Source organism: Pelmatolapia mariae, linkage group LG6 (genome assembly GCF_036321145.2).
Source record: "Pelmatolapia mariae isolate MD_Pm_ZW linkage group LG6, Pm_UMD_F_2, whole genome shotgun sequence".
NCBI classification, from domain to species: Eukaryota; Metazoa; Chordata; class Actinopteri; order Cichliformes; family Cichlidae; genus Pelmatolapia; species Pelmatolapia mariae.
In genome coordinates, this window is record NC_086232.1 from 20,957,810 (window position 1) to 20,977,644 (window position 19,835).

Here is a 19,835-nt window from a genome sequence, read left to right on the forward strand (position 1 = left end):
AGAAAAGCCAATCATAACACTCGTATTTCAAACGTCCTTTGTTTGTATATTGTTATATTTCTTCCTATTTTTCTTTTGGCTGCTCCCTTTAGAGGTCGCCATCATCTACTTGCATCTCATCCTATCGCTAGCGTCCTCTTCTGTCACACAAACTCTCTCCAGCTCCTCCTTCACTTACATCCATGAACCTTCCCCGAGGTCCTTCCTCTTTCCCTTTTGTTCGACAGCTCCATATTCAACATCCTTTCTCCAATACTGCAAAACCACTAGCTCCAGCCTGCACATATCCAAATCATCTCTAACTTTGTCTCCAAACTGCTCAACCTGAGCTGTCACTCTGATGTATTCATATCTGTTTCTTCTGCTCACTTCCAATGAAAATCTGTCATCTGTCAACCTGTCCATCACCATTGCAAACAAGTAGGGCTGAGACAAGATCCCTGATGTAATTACCCCCCACCGTGAACCCGTCTGCCACTCTTACCACCGTTTAACAATCACAATAAAAGTATTTAAAACTTTCTTAGATGTTTCAAATTTGTGAAATGTGCACTTTGAATTGTTACACTCTCTCTTTCTCTTTTATTTCACTGGAGTATTGACATTTTCATTTTTATAGCATGGCCTGCTGTTGATAGAGCTGTAACTGAACTGTGTGGCTGCATATATTACAATATCAACAACATCGGGGTCATGGCCTGTATATGAAAGAGAGCCACCTTGATGCCGCCCACTAGTTTTAAAGCCTTTTAAAGCCTTATAAATATCAGTATGTTGGTCTTTTGATGCCCAAAGTGATAATATTTGTATGAGAGAGAGTGAAGTGCTAAGCTTAATTAGCAAGCCACAGACAGTATGGAGCCCCACAAAAAGTATATACTTATACAAAATGCAGTTATTACTTACTGAATAGTGGTAAGTGACATACTAATGAAATACAAAAGTGTCACTAAACACAAGTGGGGCACAGACTAATTGGACAGGCTGTTAACACAGTTTTCCACAGCAAGTCACATCAGCTGCATTAAAAATTCTCTAAAAAACACAAGATGTCAAGCTCAATGACTCAAATTCATAGATACCTATTCATCCATCGGTAAGGACCTGCATGACCTCTGCTTTTGTGCTTCTAAATTAAGATAAAATTAAACTCTTAGAAACATAATGTCTGGCCAGGTGCTTACTCTGGATGACATTACCCTGGTCTCCAGTAACACTGTGAGGAATCTTGGCATTGTTTTCACCAGGATATGTCCTTCAGTGTGCATATTAAGCAAATATGTAGGAGTGCTTGCTGAGAGATGCTGAGAAACTAGTTCATGCATTTATTACTTCTAGGCTGGACTCCTGTAATAGTACATATCTGCTTGTTTACTTGTGGTTCCTAGGGTATTTAAAAGTAGAATAGGAGGCAGAGTCTTCAGCTTTCAGGCCTCTCTTTTGTGGAACCAGCTCCCAGTTTGGATTTGGTAGACAGACATCCTCTCTACTTTTAAGATGTTTAAAATGTTACATTTTGACAAAGAATATACTTGGACTCTGAATCCAGGGTCACCTGTCTGCTCTCGGCTGCTTTTTTTCAGTGTTTCTTCCTAATTCACCTTTTTTCATTCACTATACACACATCTGCATTAATTATTAGTTATTATTAATCTAAAGTTTTCTTACACACCATGTCTTTTGTCCAAATTCCTTTCCTTCATACCCAGCAGCAGATGGCTTACTCTCCTTGGTTCTGCTGGAGGTTTCTTCTTTTAAAAGGCAGTTCGTTCTTCCCACTGTCGTCAAATGCTTGCTCATAGGGATCCTTTGATTGTTGGGGTTTTCTCTGTGTAATTGTAGGGTCTTTCCCTTACAAAATAAAGCGCCTTAAGGTAACTGCTGTTGTGATTTGGTGCTATATAAATAAAACAATTAAAGGAGATGAAACACAGCTGAATGAAGCAATTACAGCTGGTGTTCAGTGTTCAGCACTTACCTCTTAATCAAAGTGACTACATCAATGATGATTTTGCAGAACTTTTTTGTGTGTTAAAAAAATACACCCTCAACACCCTTTGATATGCGATGAAGGTATAAATTAGCTGCTGACACCAAAGTCTTTTTTTTAAAAGGCTGTAAAGTTGCATTTTAACACTGATGTCTTTGGAGATTGACTCATTTTTGGAAACAGCAGGCATTTCTGGATCTGCAGTTTTTGATATTTCCAAAATATTGTAATTTCTGAACCTCTACTTATCCAATGAAGGGTCCCAGCTGGGTGGAAGCCAGAGGGCTAACTAGTATTTTTTTTCCAAATATTAACATTTTACCTTTAAAACTACGTTGTTTTGTAAGGATTGCGGGGCTAGGTGGACTGGAAATGTAAATTAACTGGCTGAAACAATATTGTGTTTTTGTGTTCAGACCACCCAAAGGATTTTACGACACAAGCCACATTCACAACCCAAATGCTCGCCCACACACACACACATTCAGAACTTTATTGATTGCACTGTAAAACCTTTATTTGTCTCAAACATCCATACCTACAGCTAATTTAGAATCACCAATCACCTAAGATGTCCGTCTTTGGAAGTAAGCCAATTTTGGTTTTTTGTTGTTGTTTTTTTAAACACGCCATTCAAATTTTTTTTTTTATTTACATACTGGTCTGGATAATTCTGAATTTGGTAAATGCAACCATGCACACAGAAAACCTTTACAATGCCCTTCATTATCACATCGTACAATATGCAACTATGTGCTTAGCAAGTTACAAACAGAGCTTTATATCATATGAAGACACACATTTTTGGACACTTTAAACAGCCTTGCACTACACAAGGTTTTGATCTGTGTACACACTCTTTCCTTAAAAGTTGAAATATCAACCAGCTGAAATCCAATCAATATCTAAGTATGAATTTACATAACATATAAACCACACAACAAATGGGATTGTTTAGAGTATGTACACACAACTACATTTACAATAATACAATTTGTGAAAACCTAAAAAGGTGTTGGTGTCATCATCTTTATAACAAACTGCACTTAATATAACAAAGCACAAAGTGTATAATAAAAAGTAACTTTTCAGTTGACTCGAAAATCGTACAATGATTCTGTTTTACACGTTTCAAGTATCTGAAGAACATGATCGCAGAGTTTAACCAACCTCAACAGGCAATAACACGATAGAAAAGATGCTAAATATCTAAATAACTTTCTGCGACCAAGCAGGTCTTTGAAATGCTGTGGCAACAAAAAGGACCTTTCAGACAAAGCTGTGCTATCGAACAGTAGCCGGTAATTAAAAACGAAAAACAACTCACATTTGACCAGCAAAATTAGCGGTAAACTGACTTTTGGTGTTATGCTGTGGGCCTACATCAGATTGAAAGAAATCTGCATTAGAAACAATTCAATTTTGACAAATAAAATTTGTATTTTATGTACATTTTTTAAATCTCCAACCAAAAGAAATCTACCGCTTGTTTCTTCTTTTTTTTTTGCTGATCAAAACAGTCACAAAATGCACCCCTGGCCACATGTTTTCACCATTAAGCAACTAAAAAAGCAATGGCTTGTGGATAAAGGATCAAAGCAAAGCAAAAGCGGGCTCCCTAAATAAAGGAACAATCCTCTCTCCAGGAAGAAATGAAGTGAGCGTGGGCCTATCAGCGGTGCAGCTGGAAGGCTGCCAGTGCTGTTAGGTGGAGGACATTTCCATGGTGAGTAGGTACATGCACACTTTAGAGTAACAAGGTGATGGAGTGAGATGGAAGCTGAGAGGACTGGGGATGTGCTGCTGGGATCCACCCACGAGGACAGGTTCGGTCCTTTTATTAACGGACAGCCGAGTGAGAGAAACCCACTGTTCTGCAGACGCATGAATTCGGGGGATTTTGTTTACACGACGGCTGAGGGGTTTAGGGAGGGATCAGTGAGTGCCCAGGCAGAGAGAGAGAGAGCGGGGAGAGGGGGGGGTCACAACAGAGTCCGTTCTCTTTGAGATGAGTTTCTCTCTTGTTTTCTTTCTGCCTCACCCTGTTCTGTCAGTCAAAGTCTCCTCAGATTGTGCTCCTCTGTGCAGGAGCCTTTCCTCAAGGTTATGTCGTCCACGGCCATCTCTCCGCTCCTGCCTCGCCCCCGCTCCCCCTTCAGGATCACCTGATGAACAGCAGTAAAATGCACACTGAGGTATTCTTACATAGGAACAGGAACATAAAGTATGAACATAAAATGATGTTAGATGTTTAAATATTTTTACTTTATGAGAGACTCATTTTTTTATATTTATTGTTATACTTACACTTTCCAGGCCTGTGCCCCATAATGTGATCTGGGTGTGTCTCCAGCCATTTCCACCTGTTCGACCCCAGACTGCTGGACTGTACTGCTTTCCCTTCTTCACAAACACTTGGAGCATTCCCACATGGTGACCTGCCAGCTTGTGCCGGAATGACAAGCACAGATTGCCGTCATTCCAGGGAGGGGTAAGGGGGAGGACCAGCCGCGCTCCTCGTCCAGTCCTCTTGTTTCCTGCTTCGGGTATCGTTAGGTAGCGTCCACCTGCGAATGCAAGTCACAGATTTTAAGTCAGTGATGACAGGGTAGTCTAAATTTTCACAAAAAAAGTAAAGACTGAGTTGTGTTCATAAGATTAAGCTGCATGAGCTTTCTGTGAGAAGGCTGTACTCTGAAACTACTTAATAAAATAATCAATGTTTGTGGCTTTGCCAGTTGTTTTCCTAAATGTCATGTTGTTTATCACCTATATCACCATCAGTCAGTACACAGTGCAGAAAAATATATAAGCAAGAATCAGGGATTTGGTTTGAATGCACTTCAATTGAGCCAAACAAAGTTGAAAGACAGATCTGAGAGAAAATTTGCTGAAACAGACCAGAAGAACTAAAATGAACACAAAAATGGACAAAACTCTCTTTCCTTTAGCTTTGTTTTTGGGATGCACGTGCACTTTTACTGCTACAGAAACTGGTTTCTATTTCACCATGTATACCATCACACATACCTGTCATTTAAAAACATTTTTATTGGTATTGTTTTCTAGAATCGATGCAAACTTATGATGACAATGTTTCCCTAGCGATCGGTTTCTAGAAAGCCACATTGTGTTTTCCTCTCACTTTAATTGCTGTCACTTGAAGAATAGTAAAAAGAAATATACACACCAGCCAATTCAATAAGTACACTTTCGAAACTGCTTGTTAACACAAATAGCTAACCAACCAATCAATGGCAGTGACTCAGTGCTTTAAGGCATGTAGACATAGTCAATATGATCTGCTGAAGTTCAAACTGAGGATCAGAATGAGGAAGAAATGAGATTTAAGTGATTTTAAACGAGGCATTTTGTTGATGCCAGATTTGCTGCTCTTGGCTGCATGTGATTTACTGTACTGGGATATTTCTCCACAACCATCTCTCGGGTTTACAGAGAATGGTCTGAATAAAATCAAAACACATGTGAGTGGCAGTTCTCTGTGTAAAGTACAGCTCTATTGATGTCATAGATGCGATGAGAATGGCCGGACTCAGACAGTATAGCAACTCAAGTCATATCAAAATAACGCAAAGGTCATCTCTGAATGCACAACATGTGGAACATTGAAGCAGATGTACTACAGGAAACCGAGGCTACAATTCCCAAGAGCTCATCTGAATTGGACAATAGAAGACTGGAAAAACGTCGCTTAACTCTCCATTTCTGCTGTGACATTTAGACGATAGTGTCAGAATTTGGCTGAACATCCATCCATGCTTTCAAACATGAAAAGCATGGATACTGTGTTGTATCAATGGTTCAGGCTGGGTGTGATGGTGTGATAGTCTGAAGGACAGTTTCTGGTAACACCGTGAGCCTCAGCCTTCCTGCATATTGTTGCTGACCATGTCCATCCCTCTGTGACTACAATGTGCTCATCTTCTAATGTCTGCTTCCAACAGGATAACACGCCATGTCACGAAGCTCAAATGATTTCTAACTGTTTTTCGAACATGACATTGAGTTCACTGTACTCAAATGGCCTCTATAGTCACCTGATCTCGATCCAGTAGAGCACCTTTGGGATGTGTTGGAACAGGAGATCCACATCATGGATGTGTCGCCAAAAAATCTGCATCAACTGTGCCATGCTGTCATGTTTTTGTAGTGTACTTGTTTTTGTTTTCCTGTAATTGTGGTTAATTTATCATTTAAAACAAACATGGTATATAAACAGAACTGATACTTGTGTACTTCTGTGCATCAAAATCTCCAAAATACATATACAGTACATAAATAGATACTAGACAAACCCTTGACCCATTTATGTTTCTTTCCCTCAAAATACATCTAGTGGCCCTGGCAACTAGATGTATTTTGGAGATTTTAATTTATGCGTTAGTTAGTGATAGTTGAGCTACAGTTTTAAAAATTTAAAGGCGATAGAGCCTCTGAGTATTAGCTGATTAATGCTGATGTATTTTGCTTATACAGCATGTATGGCTGGTGTTAACTGCAGGGGGTGTATTAAGTATCTGCAGGCCCACAGAAGCTTTCTGCATAAATTATGAGCACTCTCCAAATCTATGCCAATCCTCTAATGGGCATGAGTGTTTGCCCGTGGCTGTCGATCAAAGTACTTAAAGGGATGAACAGTAAATAATTACATGCTTCATAACACACTGGGGATTTTGCAAAAAACTAGGCAGACACACACACACGCACACATATATGTACAGTATAGCTAAGCGATTATTTAAGTGTTCTGATTAACATTAGTAGCACAGAGAGTTACTGCAAATTGAAATGTTGTCCATTAAAAGGAATTTCTCTAAGTCAGCACTTCGCTTATGATTCATTCTAAATGATTTTTCAGGGATCTTAAAGGTCTGGGGAAAGAAAAAACCTTTATTGCCTTTGAGAAGGAGCTCGGACTTTAGCTGAAATGAGGCCTCATTCGGAATGTCTGAAAACACTAATAACTGCAAGACTAAACAATTTGCCAAAGGAAACCAAACCTAGTTAAACAGTTCCAGTACACTGCACCTTTAAGCCTTCTCACTACCCGTAGAGAGTCCTCTTAACATAATTCACTATGTCTTCTCCTCGTCTGAACCCAAAAAGTAACGGTGTTGTATTCCTATTTAATGTGAGCCACAGGTATCCCTGATGGGTCACGTAATCTACTTCTCATTTGCATCGCTTTGCAGAGTGAAGCGCTAATCTCCAGAGGAGACAAACGACTTCCCTGGAGTAATTTCACCTTGACCTGTAATTGAGTAGAAGCTACTTAGATTGCCAGAGTGTGAGTTTGCGCGTGTGAAGCAGCACGGCTCGTGTTATTTCTAGTTCCTGCCAATAAAACAAACACTTTGCCGTATTACAAACGTGTGACTGAGGAGAATCAAGCTGCCCTTCAATTACCTGACGGATCAGGCGTCGTCTCCCAGTGCAGGTCCCCGTCTTTGTCCCTGATCCAGCCACAAAGACCATCATCAAAGGAGCAGCTCAGATACCCCGACTCTGAATAGAAGAAAAAAAACACACTTTTCAGAGAAGTGGAGGGCGCACACACTTGCACGGGGCGTCAGTCTGCTCTTTGTAATGCTTCACAGTAACCTTGCTTTTTTTGCCTCTAACTTCCCCAGGAGCGAGAGGACTGCCGAAGCTTCTTCTGATGAACACGATGATACAATAAAAGCGTAAACATTTGTTGTAATGTTGTAATCTCTCTGAAGAGATCTGATGCACTGGAGAAAAATGAAGCGGAAATGGAGCTGCACAAATTACGAGCAGAAGCGCATTCATCTATAAAAATAAGAAAAAAAAATCATAAATATTTACATGAGCTGCAGGAATTGCTGATGTCATTGTGTTTGTAAGTGAACACAAATACTACTGTTTGCATGCCTTACACTGTAATTAAAATACATCGTGGTTACAGCAGAGCTGTAATATTCAGTGACTGATGATTTCTTAGATCCCAGTGATGATGCCCAGACAATAACATTAAGGCAACACAGGCAAAGCAGCTGCTGTAGCATGCAGGCGCTGCAGTACAAATTGGTTCAACGATGAAAATAACATCCATCATTTTGTCCCTGAAACAGGATTTCCAAGAAAAAAGAAAAAAAAATGCCAGTTCATTTTCTGAGCCAATGAAAACGCTCTGTGCCTGTGACACGGCGTATCAAATGATACACCCAAACCACAATAAACACACAACTAAATCATTAGGCAATCTTTGCTGCATACCATTGACATCAATAAATCACATTGAGCAAACATGGCAGGAGAAGCCACCTCCTCACAAAAGCTTGTTGTTGTGGGAACCTCCTTAATAACTCAAGTATTACGAAGGTTTTGGGTGAAGCTGTGATGTGCTTCAAAATGGTCAATTCATCATTCAAGCAGTCAAGCAATCAAGCTGGCGTAATGCAAAAAGTGGGAAAAGTCTGGCACCGCTTTCTGGGCTGCGAGCCATTATTTAAACCGAAACGACCAGATGTCATGTGTCACCCCCTGGTGAAGGCCCTATCAAAACACATCTGGTCACTGTAATACCTTCACCCTCTGCAGCAGCACTGCGGGAGATGATTGTCAGTTTCATTTTGGTCACGGTAAATGTGGCTCGTCCATCATCATTCGAGCTCAATGAGCGGGGCTCTTGCCGATCGTCTCTGTCAAATGTGTTTTGTTTACCTGGGTCATCCTTGGCTTCGTCTGCCGTGTTGCCGAGCTCAATGTCAAAGTCGATGTCGAGGACTGTGTTGCCACTGGGGTTCCGGGGGACTGAGAGGAAAGAGACAGAGAAAGAGAGACAAAGGCTTAGATAAAGGATTAACAAAGGTATTATGTTTGTTCACTAACGTCTGCTTGTGGCTGTTATATCCCTTTGTTTCATTACTCAAAGATTTTACACGGCGAAATCAATGTCATGGCTTAGCACCTCCATAACCAATGCCAGTCACATTTAATAACAGGCAAGACTCCAGAGATTGGAATACCTGAGAAAAACCTGTAGCAACACTAGAGGTCTAATGTGAGTCATAAAGAGGAAAAGGAAGATGGCTCATCTGATGCAACATCTGAGCAAATGTTACGGCTACACACCTAGCAGCTTCAGTACACGAACGTACACGAGGTACACGGCCTCTCCTTAAATAGCCTCTTTCCTCGTCCGATGGGGTCACCCTGACCAAAATATCACAGACTGAGCCAAGTCATTAAAGGTCAAGTGTGCGCCGGAAAAAAAACATGTTTTTTTTAGTGAGCAATGTTTTGACCTTTTTGTTCTGTTAGAATGATCACTGTCTGATTTTAAAATGCCTTTTGAAAATGGTTGAAAATGTCAAAAATAGATAAAGTACAGAGACATCCTTATTTAAATATATACTGGGTTTGCACTTGTCAGTGGAATTTAATGAGACAAATTATCAATTAAAATATTCTTAGCCTTCCAGGCTGCTTCTTGTGCATTTGCTATGAATGAACTGTAACCTGCACTTGAACTGTCAAGCCCCCCCCAGAGTCCTTAATGTGTGCCCCTTCCCACTCAGCCTCTACACTGAAAGGGCTCCTGCACATGCACATGCTGGGTCACAACCACCTGGCAGATTGCGATGTAGTCTGTCAGTCGTAGGAATCTGAGAGTGTGGAGATCACACACACATACACACACCAGTCTCTCGAGCAATCCCTGGCATCCAGGTCTCTCTGTGTGTCTGTGCTTTTAAGGAACAAGCATCCCTATGAATTTGGTTGTAGAGTATATACCTATGAGTCATGTGAAAAAGAAAGGGCATTGTCTTTCAGCTGTAAGGTTTAACATATTAGGGCATAATAAAATAAAATAGTCCTAAATAATAAGGTAGATACAACCTTGCATGAACAACAACACGTGATAGAATACAATGTGTAGTTATTCAAAAGTTATGCCATAATAAAGAAGCAGTGTGCAAAAAATAAAGCACACTCTTACTGCTTCCAGAGGAATTAGGAGGGTAAAGTAGCAACTCGGTCCTGCTAATCAAATGCGCTTAATTAATTCATCATGAGCAAGTGTGAGCAAGGAGAAAAGACCACAGCAATGACCTCAGAGAAGCAACTGTTGCTCTCCATTAATCTGAGAAGGGTCAGAAGGGTCATTTCCAAACAATTTGAAGTCTGTTATTCTGCAGTGAGAAAGATTTCTCACAAAGGAAAACATTTGTGAATAAAACTCAAGACTCTCCCAGTCTTCCTGGGAGTGGACGTCCAAGCAAATTCAACCCAAGGTCAGATTGTGCAGTTCTAAGAGAAACTGCAAAAAACCCAGAAGCTGCATATTAGACTCAACTACCCAGAGTCCCGGTTTTTCTATCTATCTATATCAGCTGCAGAGTTGATATTCTACATTCTGCCCAATTGCCGAGCAAAAAGTAAAGAAAGAAAGAGTTTAAGGTTTAGAGACAAGTGCAGTGTACTTATTCCTTTCTAGACACCGTGTAGCTGCATCTTTTAACCGGCAGGTTAAACATCGCACTTCATCATCCATCCATCACCGTCGCTCAGTGAAAGCCTCACATCTCTGCATCTTGCATTCAGAGATTAACAGCCTTATTTAAGCCTAATTTACAAGCATTCCTGACACAATGCACGGCACGTTTATATTCTGGGAAATATGCTTATTGGAGTTCTTGCTGACTTCGATGGAGGTAGAAGTGGCAGGCAACAACATTAACATGAAGAGGGGAAGCAGTGAGACACAGCTAGCCTGCCTCTCTCTGTAGTTAAACGAATGTGACTATTAGCATTTCAAAAGCTTACTAATTGGCAGTTCTGGTACTATGTCTTTAAACCTTATCCAGACAGAGTCATAACAATTTGTTGTTTTATAGGCATTTGTGTAGCATTATCATCATTATTTGGCTGGAAGCCGACCTCATGGTGTTTTGCCAAGCAAACAGCAGAGATGCTATGCAGGACAAGCTGTCGTTGTAGAAAAAACCAAAGACACTGTCATTTATTTTCTTTTACATTTTGCTTCTAACACACGTCGATAACAAAAATGCACAATTCAGATAAGCGTATCTCTTCATCTCAGCCTCTGCTCCTTATCTTACTGTGAGGTGATCACAGCTTTCACATTTTTCCTTAATGATTAAAAGGTTACAGAGGTTTTCTCGGGACAAACGGGTGACGCTGACTTCACGGGTCAAGACCCAAAGGAATCTGTGAAAACCTTTGAATTAGTTCCGACTGAAACGCACACCTGCACTCGAGAAGCAGCTGAAGTATTCTTCACGCCACGGGGCTCTTCTTCATTTTCATCCCTATTTCCGTCTAATTATTTGAATAATCACTCAGTGATGTCTCTCCTCCCCTCCTTCCCTCTCTCTCTCATCTGATTCAAGCCATCCTCGGCAAGCTCTGATTTCTAGAACTGCTCTGCCGTAGTGCGGACTATTAGATTGATGTCTCCCTCAAGCAGGGCAGACAGGTGTTAAGGTAATCTTCTCTCCTCTTCCCTTTTTCTAATTATGTGATGCCATCTGGCAAGGTGAATAGGAACCACAGTATCTCACCTCTTATTCTGTACTTAGTTTCTCGCCATACATATTTTTGAGGGAGAACAGCTTAATGCCGAGTTTTCGGTAAACACTGTAATTTGCTGTGCCTACAAGCAAGAAAAACGCCAAAAGAGAGACACTTCTTGGAAATAAGCTTTATCGGGTCTTTGATACACAGACAGTATTTGTTAGTGGGATCAACTCGTTGCTGCTTTTTTTGTCTTATCGTTGGATTTACTAAGCACTGTCAACAAAATACAAAATTCCAACCAGCCCTATCATGTAAATGGTGACTGTTTAGCTCGAGAGAGAAAACCGCCCATCTCATCTGTTACATAAAAACGAGGATCGTGATTTCAGCCCTGAACTGCATATTTCAGACTTAACAGTGGGGGAGTTTTCTCATTAAGAAACAATTCACAGTTCTGAAAAGGTGCAGCACACGATTGGCCTGATTAACTCCTTTGTTAAAGCCAAAAAAAAGCAGTCTTACCACCTAACATTATTTATAATTCATTCTGTTATTTGGTTTGATTGAGAATGTGATTCATTTTGAAGGTAATTGGTGTCAGAGTTTCATGCTTGGCCGAGAGCACTGCGTGACATGTGAATAACAAACGGTCTGGCTTAGTTTGTGTTTGTCACTTGAAGCCAAAAAGATAATTACCTTGAGAAGAGAAAGACATTCTTTCTCTCATTGTACAGTTTCGTGACACTGAGCTCATAATACTTCATTTTCTTGCAAAAAAATGGACATTATTTCCATACAATAGCTGCATTTTGAAGGTGGGTGTAGCTGAATTCGAATGGAAATCATTGTGAATTCCCCTATATAGGAGACTTAAAGGGAGCGATCATGCCAGAATCAAATTTACATATTTTACCTCTGGTGTGCAGTGCTTTTTATCGATCTTCTTTTCCCAGAAATTATGAACTGTTTACTCAAGAAAAAAAAGCAAGTGACATGTAGTTTGACTATTGAAGATAAGGCAGGGGATTTCTTCAAAACTGAAAACTGGCTGCCACTACAGGCTAGCTGGAAAACACATTAAGGTGACCAGATCCCAATAAAGTGAATGTGGCGCAAACACTGTGTTTGTGTGGGACAAAGTGGGACACGTCAACAACACTGAGAGGTTTTCTGAAATGTTCATATCCAATTTTAAACTAAAAATACACTAAACTGCGCAGGTCACCGGGTTGTCATTTAGCAAATACAGGACAAATATACAGTGATCATAAAAGGAAGCTTCAGTTTGTTCTTATAGACTCGTGCAATAGTCTTTATATACTCCTGTGTTCTCTTTTATTTCACTGTTATTTCAGCAGCTCTTCTGTTTGGATGTATCTATAGATAGGTTGACACTTTAAGCAATTTTTATCCAATTATGACCCACACATACTGCGTCACCTTACAACATATCTTCCGCCTGTGGGAAATGGCAAAATACCTTTAACAAAAACAGACAAAACCGCTTTTTTGCAGCAGCTTCTGTCATATTCAAGAAAATCTACAAAGTTTGTGACTTTTTTGGGGACTTTTAACTTTACCTTCTTCTTCTGACTATAATAAGAAGTGTTTTCTTCATACAGACTGCGTAAAAGTGCATGTCCTGCAGAACTAGTCAAAATATGGCACATTGTCCAAAATGTGGGAAAGGGGGAAAAGGTGATAAAAATGCTGTGCAGTTCCACACAAAAGGGACACAGTGGGTAACAAACTCCCGCTCCAGTGTATCTTAACTGGTCTTGAAAGTCACCTCTGAGTTTTGAGTTGAACCATTTTGAAGACTTTGCAAATGGAAACTTTGAGATTCAAATTTGCTGACAAATCTAAACTGTCATGTGGTTAGCTGGAAGATGAACTTTATACACCAGCTGCCAGCTGCTGTTTATGGTAATATATGAAATCTCGATGTGCGAATGCAACAACTTAACCCCTTAATGCCAAGTGGATCGCATTTGATACGTGAGTTTTTGTTTTAGAGTTTTGAGTTTTTGAGACATCTACATCATCAGTGTAATTTGTCCCCCTGAAAAAACTAAATAAATTGCACAGCACATTTTTAAACAATACACTGCAAAAACAAAAACTAATTAAATAAAAAAAAAACACACACCAGATGTAGCAAATGTGATACAAATTAAAAGATAATTCATGCAGATTTCATTAATTAATTTTTTTCATTTGCCAGAAGCTTCAATATGCATTAAAAATCATGAAATAATTGCAAGAATTGTTATATATATATATATATATATATATTTATATAGCTATATATATCTATCTATATCTATATCTATATATCTATATATATATATATATATATATATATATATATATATATGGTTTGTTTTGGTTTGCATGGTTGGTTACAAAGCTGATGAAGACCCATGGTGTAAATGAGCATATATATATATATATATATATATATATATATATATATATATATATATATATATATATATATATATATATATATATATGGTTTGTTTTGGTTTGCATGGTTGGTTACAAAGCTGATGAAGACCCATGGTGTAAATGAGCAGTTCAGCTATAAGGAAACAGGGTTCATTTCATAATCACAAAGCTGAAGCTGTTAATGTAAATGCACAGGTGCTTATAGAGCGCTGTTCTGAACTGAGCACTCAGAGCACTTTTCATTACAAGAGTACCCAATCATACACAATCACACAGAGCTTTATTCTGTGTCTGAGCCCCATGTCTCACATTCATGCACTCACATACTGATGAATGCTCAGTATCTTGACCAAGGGTGCTTTAATATACAGACAGGAGGAACCTGGGCATCAAACCACTGACCTTGCAACTGCTGGAGAACATGCTGAATCGTCCTGAGCCACAACCCCAAGGTAACAAACAAGGCTTCCCTACATGTTCAGAGCAGTTAAAGCTGTTCCATCCCCCCAAAAAATACATTTATAAGAACAACGTGTAGTTCTATATGTGCTATGTGAAAGACTGCATCACCTGTATGGAGTGTTTAAGCTCATTGTTTTTGTTCTGCAGCCCACAGCTTTACTGTTCTGGTTCAGTTTTACTGCCTCTAGTCAGCCTTGTTTTCCAGACACAGCAGCTGTTCTCAGTGAAAAAGCTGTAAACACTCATTGTATACTACCTGCCCTGCAACAAGCAGCAATCACTCAAAATAGCAGCTCGCTGCCGAACATTACAGAGCATTTAGCAGCTCAAGAGCCGGATTTTTTTTCTCTTATATACATCAAAACAGATTAGTGGACGCATGTGGAACAGCCAAAGAAACACCTTATAAGACTCTACAATTGGATCTAAATATGTCTTATGTCACATGATTTCCTGATGAAAGTGTTCTTCATTTTGGGAGCACTGAACTTGTTTGCCAGATAAAAAGAAAAACACACTTAAAGTTAATACTGATGTTGCTCTTTGTGTGCCAGATGTGTAAACAAACAGATGTCTGCTAACAACTGTACAAGGAAAAATTTTAAATTTTGTGCTTACGGCTTCCTCCGGTAAACATCTGGAGGAAGTACATCAAACTGTCGTGCTTTTTTAATATTTCATGTGTATTCACTTAAGAAAAAACAATATCTATACTTATAACTCAAAAACTTTGAGTTATAAGTATGTATCTGAAAAGGGGAGGAAGCTGTCACAATGGCTTTAAATCACCTGTTAAAACAAAACAACACAGTATTAAAGTGAGAAGCCTCTTACTGTGAACATCCCCTCTCTGCTTGGTGACCTCCTTCTGGATGGTATTGTCCACTGGTGTGACCGGTGGCAGTGGCAAGGGTGGTCTGGTGGGAACAGCTGGCCTTGGGATGTAGGGTTTGCGAGTGGGTACTGGTGGCTTTCGGGTGGGTACTGGTGGCTTTCGGGTGGGTATGAAGGGCTTTCGGGTGGGGACCAACGGCTTGTGTTGCGATGGGGTCACCCTTGGGCGGGGCGCCTTGGTTGTAGTTGTGGTGGTTGGCAGCAATTTAGGGAAGATTATCTTTGGAGTGACTGGTGGGCGAGTGGTGGTGGTCCTCTGCTGATCCAAGTCTGGGATGCGGTTGTGATGATTTGGAGGCACTTTGCCTGGTCTCGGGGGGTCAATAACCACTTTAGGGATGGCTGAAATAATAAGAAAATGCAGATGGAGCACTGAAATATGAGCACTTAAGAGTTAATGAGGCATACATTTACAGACTAACTGCAATTATTAGACTCACTTTTTTGAAGAAGAGGGCTTTACTTCATCTACTGAGACTTCTGATAACCATTACCTAAATGTTAGCACTCTAAAACAAATTGGGTGTCTCCAATCACACTGAAAGCAAAAGCTCACAGCTGAAAAACGAAGCTCATAAGTTCACATTCGCTCACAGTTACAGGACTTCACAAGATGAACCATTAAGACAGCCCACGTTCAGTGAACCCCTGCTCTTTGAAAAATTGATCTTGCTTTCTTATCATGCCTTTTTTATCTGCCCGTGCGGTCATCTTGATTAGTACTTCTTTGTATACTCATAGCCAGAGGCTTTGCAGCATAAGGCTAGAGCTGCTTGGAGTGTATGGAATGATTTCTGAAATCATGTGCCCCGAAGATCACCCTCGCTCATGTCATCAAAGCTACACCGCCTTTTCCTTTGTTGCTGCACACATTGTTCAGGAGCAGAGACACAGATTGGGGGGTTGGCTTTCTTTCTTTCTTTTTTGGAGGGGGTGATAGTGGCAGCTTCCTAAGGATTTCATGAGTGAAGAATGAGAGTGGACAAAGGCAAAAGGTTTGAACTCTGTTATTGCCTTTTCAGGTTGCAGGCGACTTTGATATGTGATACATGAATAGGATATTGCAACGTGACTCCCTGAGCACTTGCGGCTCACACCCTTTGGGCAGGACGGCGGGGTGAAGTATATGCAGCAGGTTCCAACTTTGCTCTGTGGAATGCCACATGAGTTGCGCCTGTCCATTGGTTAAATAACTGTGGAGAATAAATGACTCTTTGTCCACTGAGCTGCTGTAAAAAGTGCAGACGCACACTGTAATGAACTCTGTGTCAGTAAGCAGAATGAGACCAACTAACAGAAAAAGAAATCACAGATGATGACGACTCCTCTTTGTGTCCTTATTACCCGAGCTGCACGTCAAAAAACCAAGTCAATCTGGGCACATGCGATAAAGGAGCAGGGTGAGTCAAGTAATGACTGACAGCTATTACAAAGAAAGGAATTTCAGTCCAAGCTTTGTGCTTGCAAGCCTATTTCTCCCTCTCTCCCTGCTTTTTTTCCCCCAGCACATTTTTTTAAAGACACAGGCAAAAAAAACCAAAAAAAAAACCAACGAAAAAAAAAACCTGAAGCCCTGTTCCTTGTTGCTAAACTGAATATTAGTCCCGGGCTTTTCTCTCAGGACTTACGTTTACAGTCGTGGCCCATCCCCCTGTAGCCGTCTTTGCATTTGCACTTGTATGAGCCCGGCGTGTTGTAGCAGGTGGCAAAGCTGCTGCAGTGGCTTTGACCTAAAGAGCACTCATCCACATCTGAAAGATAATGGAAGCATAACAACATTCAGCTCCTGGGTGCAAGTGCAGAAAGCTTAAAACATAAAAGCAGAATATCAAACGCTAATTGCTTCACATCCACTTAAAGGAAGGTTCAAAATTTATGTCGTACTGTTAGTGAAGAGTTCAAGTGGATAATAGTCAACCTTGTATGAATACCGAAGGAAAAATCATCACGAAGGTTGTTTTAGAGTAAAAGTCTTCCCCAAGATACAGAGATGTGTCTTTTAGACATTTAAAGAGCACCTGCCAAGTTGCTCTTGGCCGTTCTTTAATCTGATCAACTTGATAATTTTATTCAAAAGCAGATAAAATAGGACAGGAATTGTAATTGAAGCTAATGTGTATTTGTTTTTCACATTTTTGGTGGTTAGAATTCATAAGCATGATACTAACAATTAAAAATCCATCTTTTGAAAGTTAAAAGTTTATTAAATTGCCATATTATTAAGTTTATTTAGTCTCTGTTTTTCTTTTAGTTGAAAAATACAGTCATGTGAAAAAGAAAGTATGGACTTACTGCATCCATGCACCTTGCAGTCATTGAGTCGGTCATGAACTTCTCTGTATATTAAAATATTCTAAAGTTAAAAGTGAGGCCATCTGTCTGACAACTAAAACTGAAAGATGCAACGGGAATACGATCCAGTGTTGCAAAGGCAAAGATTCCTCCATAACCATGTGAGATATGGTTAATGGCTTCTACAAGTTACATTTTAAAATGCAATTTTTCCTGTTTTTTGTTACTGCATTGTTTTCCCTTTGCAAAGTATCTACTGATGTAGTTGTTACACTGAATCATGTTTTTTAAACTAATTGTTTTACAACCAATTAACCTACAAATAGAAAATCACAACGGGCCTGTTAAATGAGAGACTGGTTGAAAACCGCATCAAAGCATTAAATTAAAATACTAAAGCAAAGCAGAAGTTTGTCACATTGTAGTATCAAACATGGATTTCTGCTACTCATCTCTGCATGCGTGTTTCTTTTCTTTTCATCAGGCTCCTTCATAAGCAGTTCAAAAACAAAACGTGCATCACTAAAAATACCTCGGCTTAATTCAAGCCACCTCAGCACACCTTTGACCTTTGTGTGAGTATTGCCAGTCGAAGCCTCACAACAGAGGCGCTGCCACAGTACCTATGCATTGGTATTTTCCGTTGATGTATTGCAGGTCGAAGCCTTCGTGGCATTTGCAGATGTAGCTACCAAAGGTGTTGATACATTTCCTGAACCTGGGACACACTGCTATCCCTGCTGCACACTCATCCACATCTGCAAAAGAAAGAAGATTGAGAAATTGAGGAAAATGCTCAGATAAATGTCTATAATGCATTAAATAAGAAGTGCACTCAAAATAAAACAACGTGATTAAAAAAAATTTTAAGATTAGAAAGCATAATTGAATCTAAACTAAACATTACTATTCATGCCGGAACACATGTTCTTCATCCCTGCTTAGTATTCATTTATGAACAAAGCTCCTTTTACATTCTGCTCAGCGAGCGGAAAACAACACACACTAGCTTGTTTCATTATTTAAAGACTTTTTCCAAGTGTCTCTGTTGATCACCTTTACAGGCATGTGATCATTAATATTTAGACGCTGGGAGCCTGAAAGCTTCACCTTAAAATCTTTAATTTATTTGCAGTATAATGCAGCTGAGGTGCTCAGAAACTGTTGTTTAAAATAACCTTAAAAACACTAAAGACACCTGGACCAGCTGGGAAAACAAGCAAGAGCGGTGAGTGGGCAGAGCTCTTCCCATCCCATTAACAACTACTGCTGAGGGTCTCATCAGCGAGGATCTTAATCCCAAACTGCTTGAGTGGAGCTGCTTAATGGCCAACAGTTGTGGATACATCACTGCCGTCACAGCAAGGGCAGACGTGGATTATTATATTTGAAATCACAAAGTAAAGTAACTGCATCTTTATACAGAGTAAAAAGCAAATCATGTTTACTCCATTTTCACATTCACAGATTCTATATCAGCAATGTTTATGTTTTAAAATGTGCTGAAAGTGACAGCTTCTGTGAGAAGCCGACTTTAATCAGATGGTGTTTCAGTCAAATTCTGTCACTGAGCAAAAACAAGTCGATACCTTCGTCCAGTGCATCGTGAGACATCCTTCTTCAAGGATTTCCGGCCTAATTCACTTTTAGTAAACAAACACTGAAGCGTGTGGAGTTTCCTAAAACAGCTACAGTAGTCCTGCTGGAGCTATTATGTTTACATTTTGTACCAATTCATGCATTTCAGTCGCTTCCAATGATTAAATAAAAACAGAATGGCCGATGGGATAAATATATATGGTTTATAATGACTGATTCATACAAACTTGTACTCATTCCTGTTAAGGTTACAGAGAATTAGTTCAACTAAAACATCCGACACACTACGACACACCGATCGCAGCGTTCGTGCACTCTGAAACATGTATGAGAGCAAAGTTACAGATATGAGCAGCAGTGCGCTACGATCCCATTTCCACAAAAGTTGCAACACTGTGTGAAGTAGTACAAAGGGAATGCAAGATTTTCTAGTCATCCCAGTGCTATATTTTATTGAATATACTACAAGTACAACATATCAAATGGACTTTTTAAGAATATGCGCTCATTTTGAATGTTATGTGCTTAAAAAAAACAGATTTGACCGACGGTGTTTCATCATCTCTTCCTCATTAAAAACCAATAACTGTAGTTTTTAGTGTGAGATGTTTCTCATGATGTT

The 19,835-nt window shown here is 39.7% G+C and overlaps 1 protein-coding gene across 2 annotated transcripts in view; it reads right to left on the bottom strand.

The window, feature by feature from the left end:
• Positions 1–2,495: 2,495 nt before the first annotated feature.
• The window catches only part of npnta (nephronectin a), a 56,111-nt gene continuing 38,771 nt past the window's right edge, over positions 2,496–19,835 (bottom strand). For both annotated transcript variants that reach the window (XM_063476162.1, XM_063476163.1), the window contains 7 exons: positions 18,238–18,372; positions 16,951–17,073; positions 15,263–15,664; positions 8,696–8,785; positions 7,418–7,516; positions 4,298–4,557; positions 2,496–4,155 (listed from right to left, as the gene is read on the bottom strand). In XM_063476162.1, coding sequence (XP_063332232.1) covers positions 4,045–4,155; positions 4,298–4,557; positions 7,418–7,516; positions 8,696–8,785; positions 15,263–15,664; positions 16,951–17,073; positions 18,238–18,372 — 1,220 coding nt within the window. In that variant the 3' untranslated portion in view covers positions 2,496–4,044. The remainder of the gene's footprint in view (positions 4,156–4,297; positions 4,558–7,417; positions 7,517–8,695; positions 8,786–15,262; positions 15,665–16,950; positions 17,074–18,237; positions 18,373–19,835) is intronic.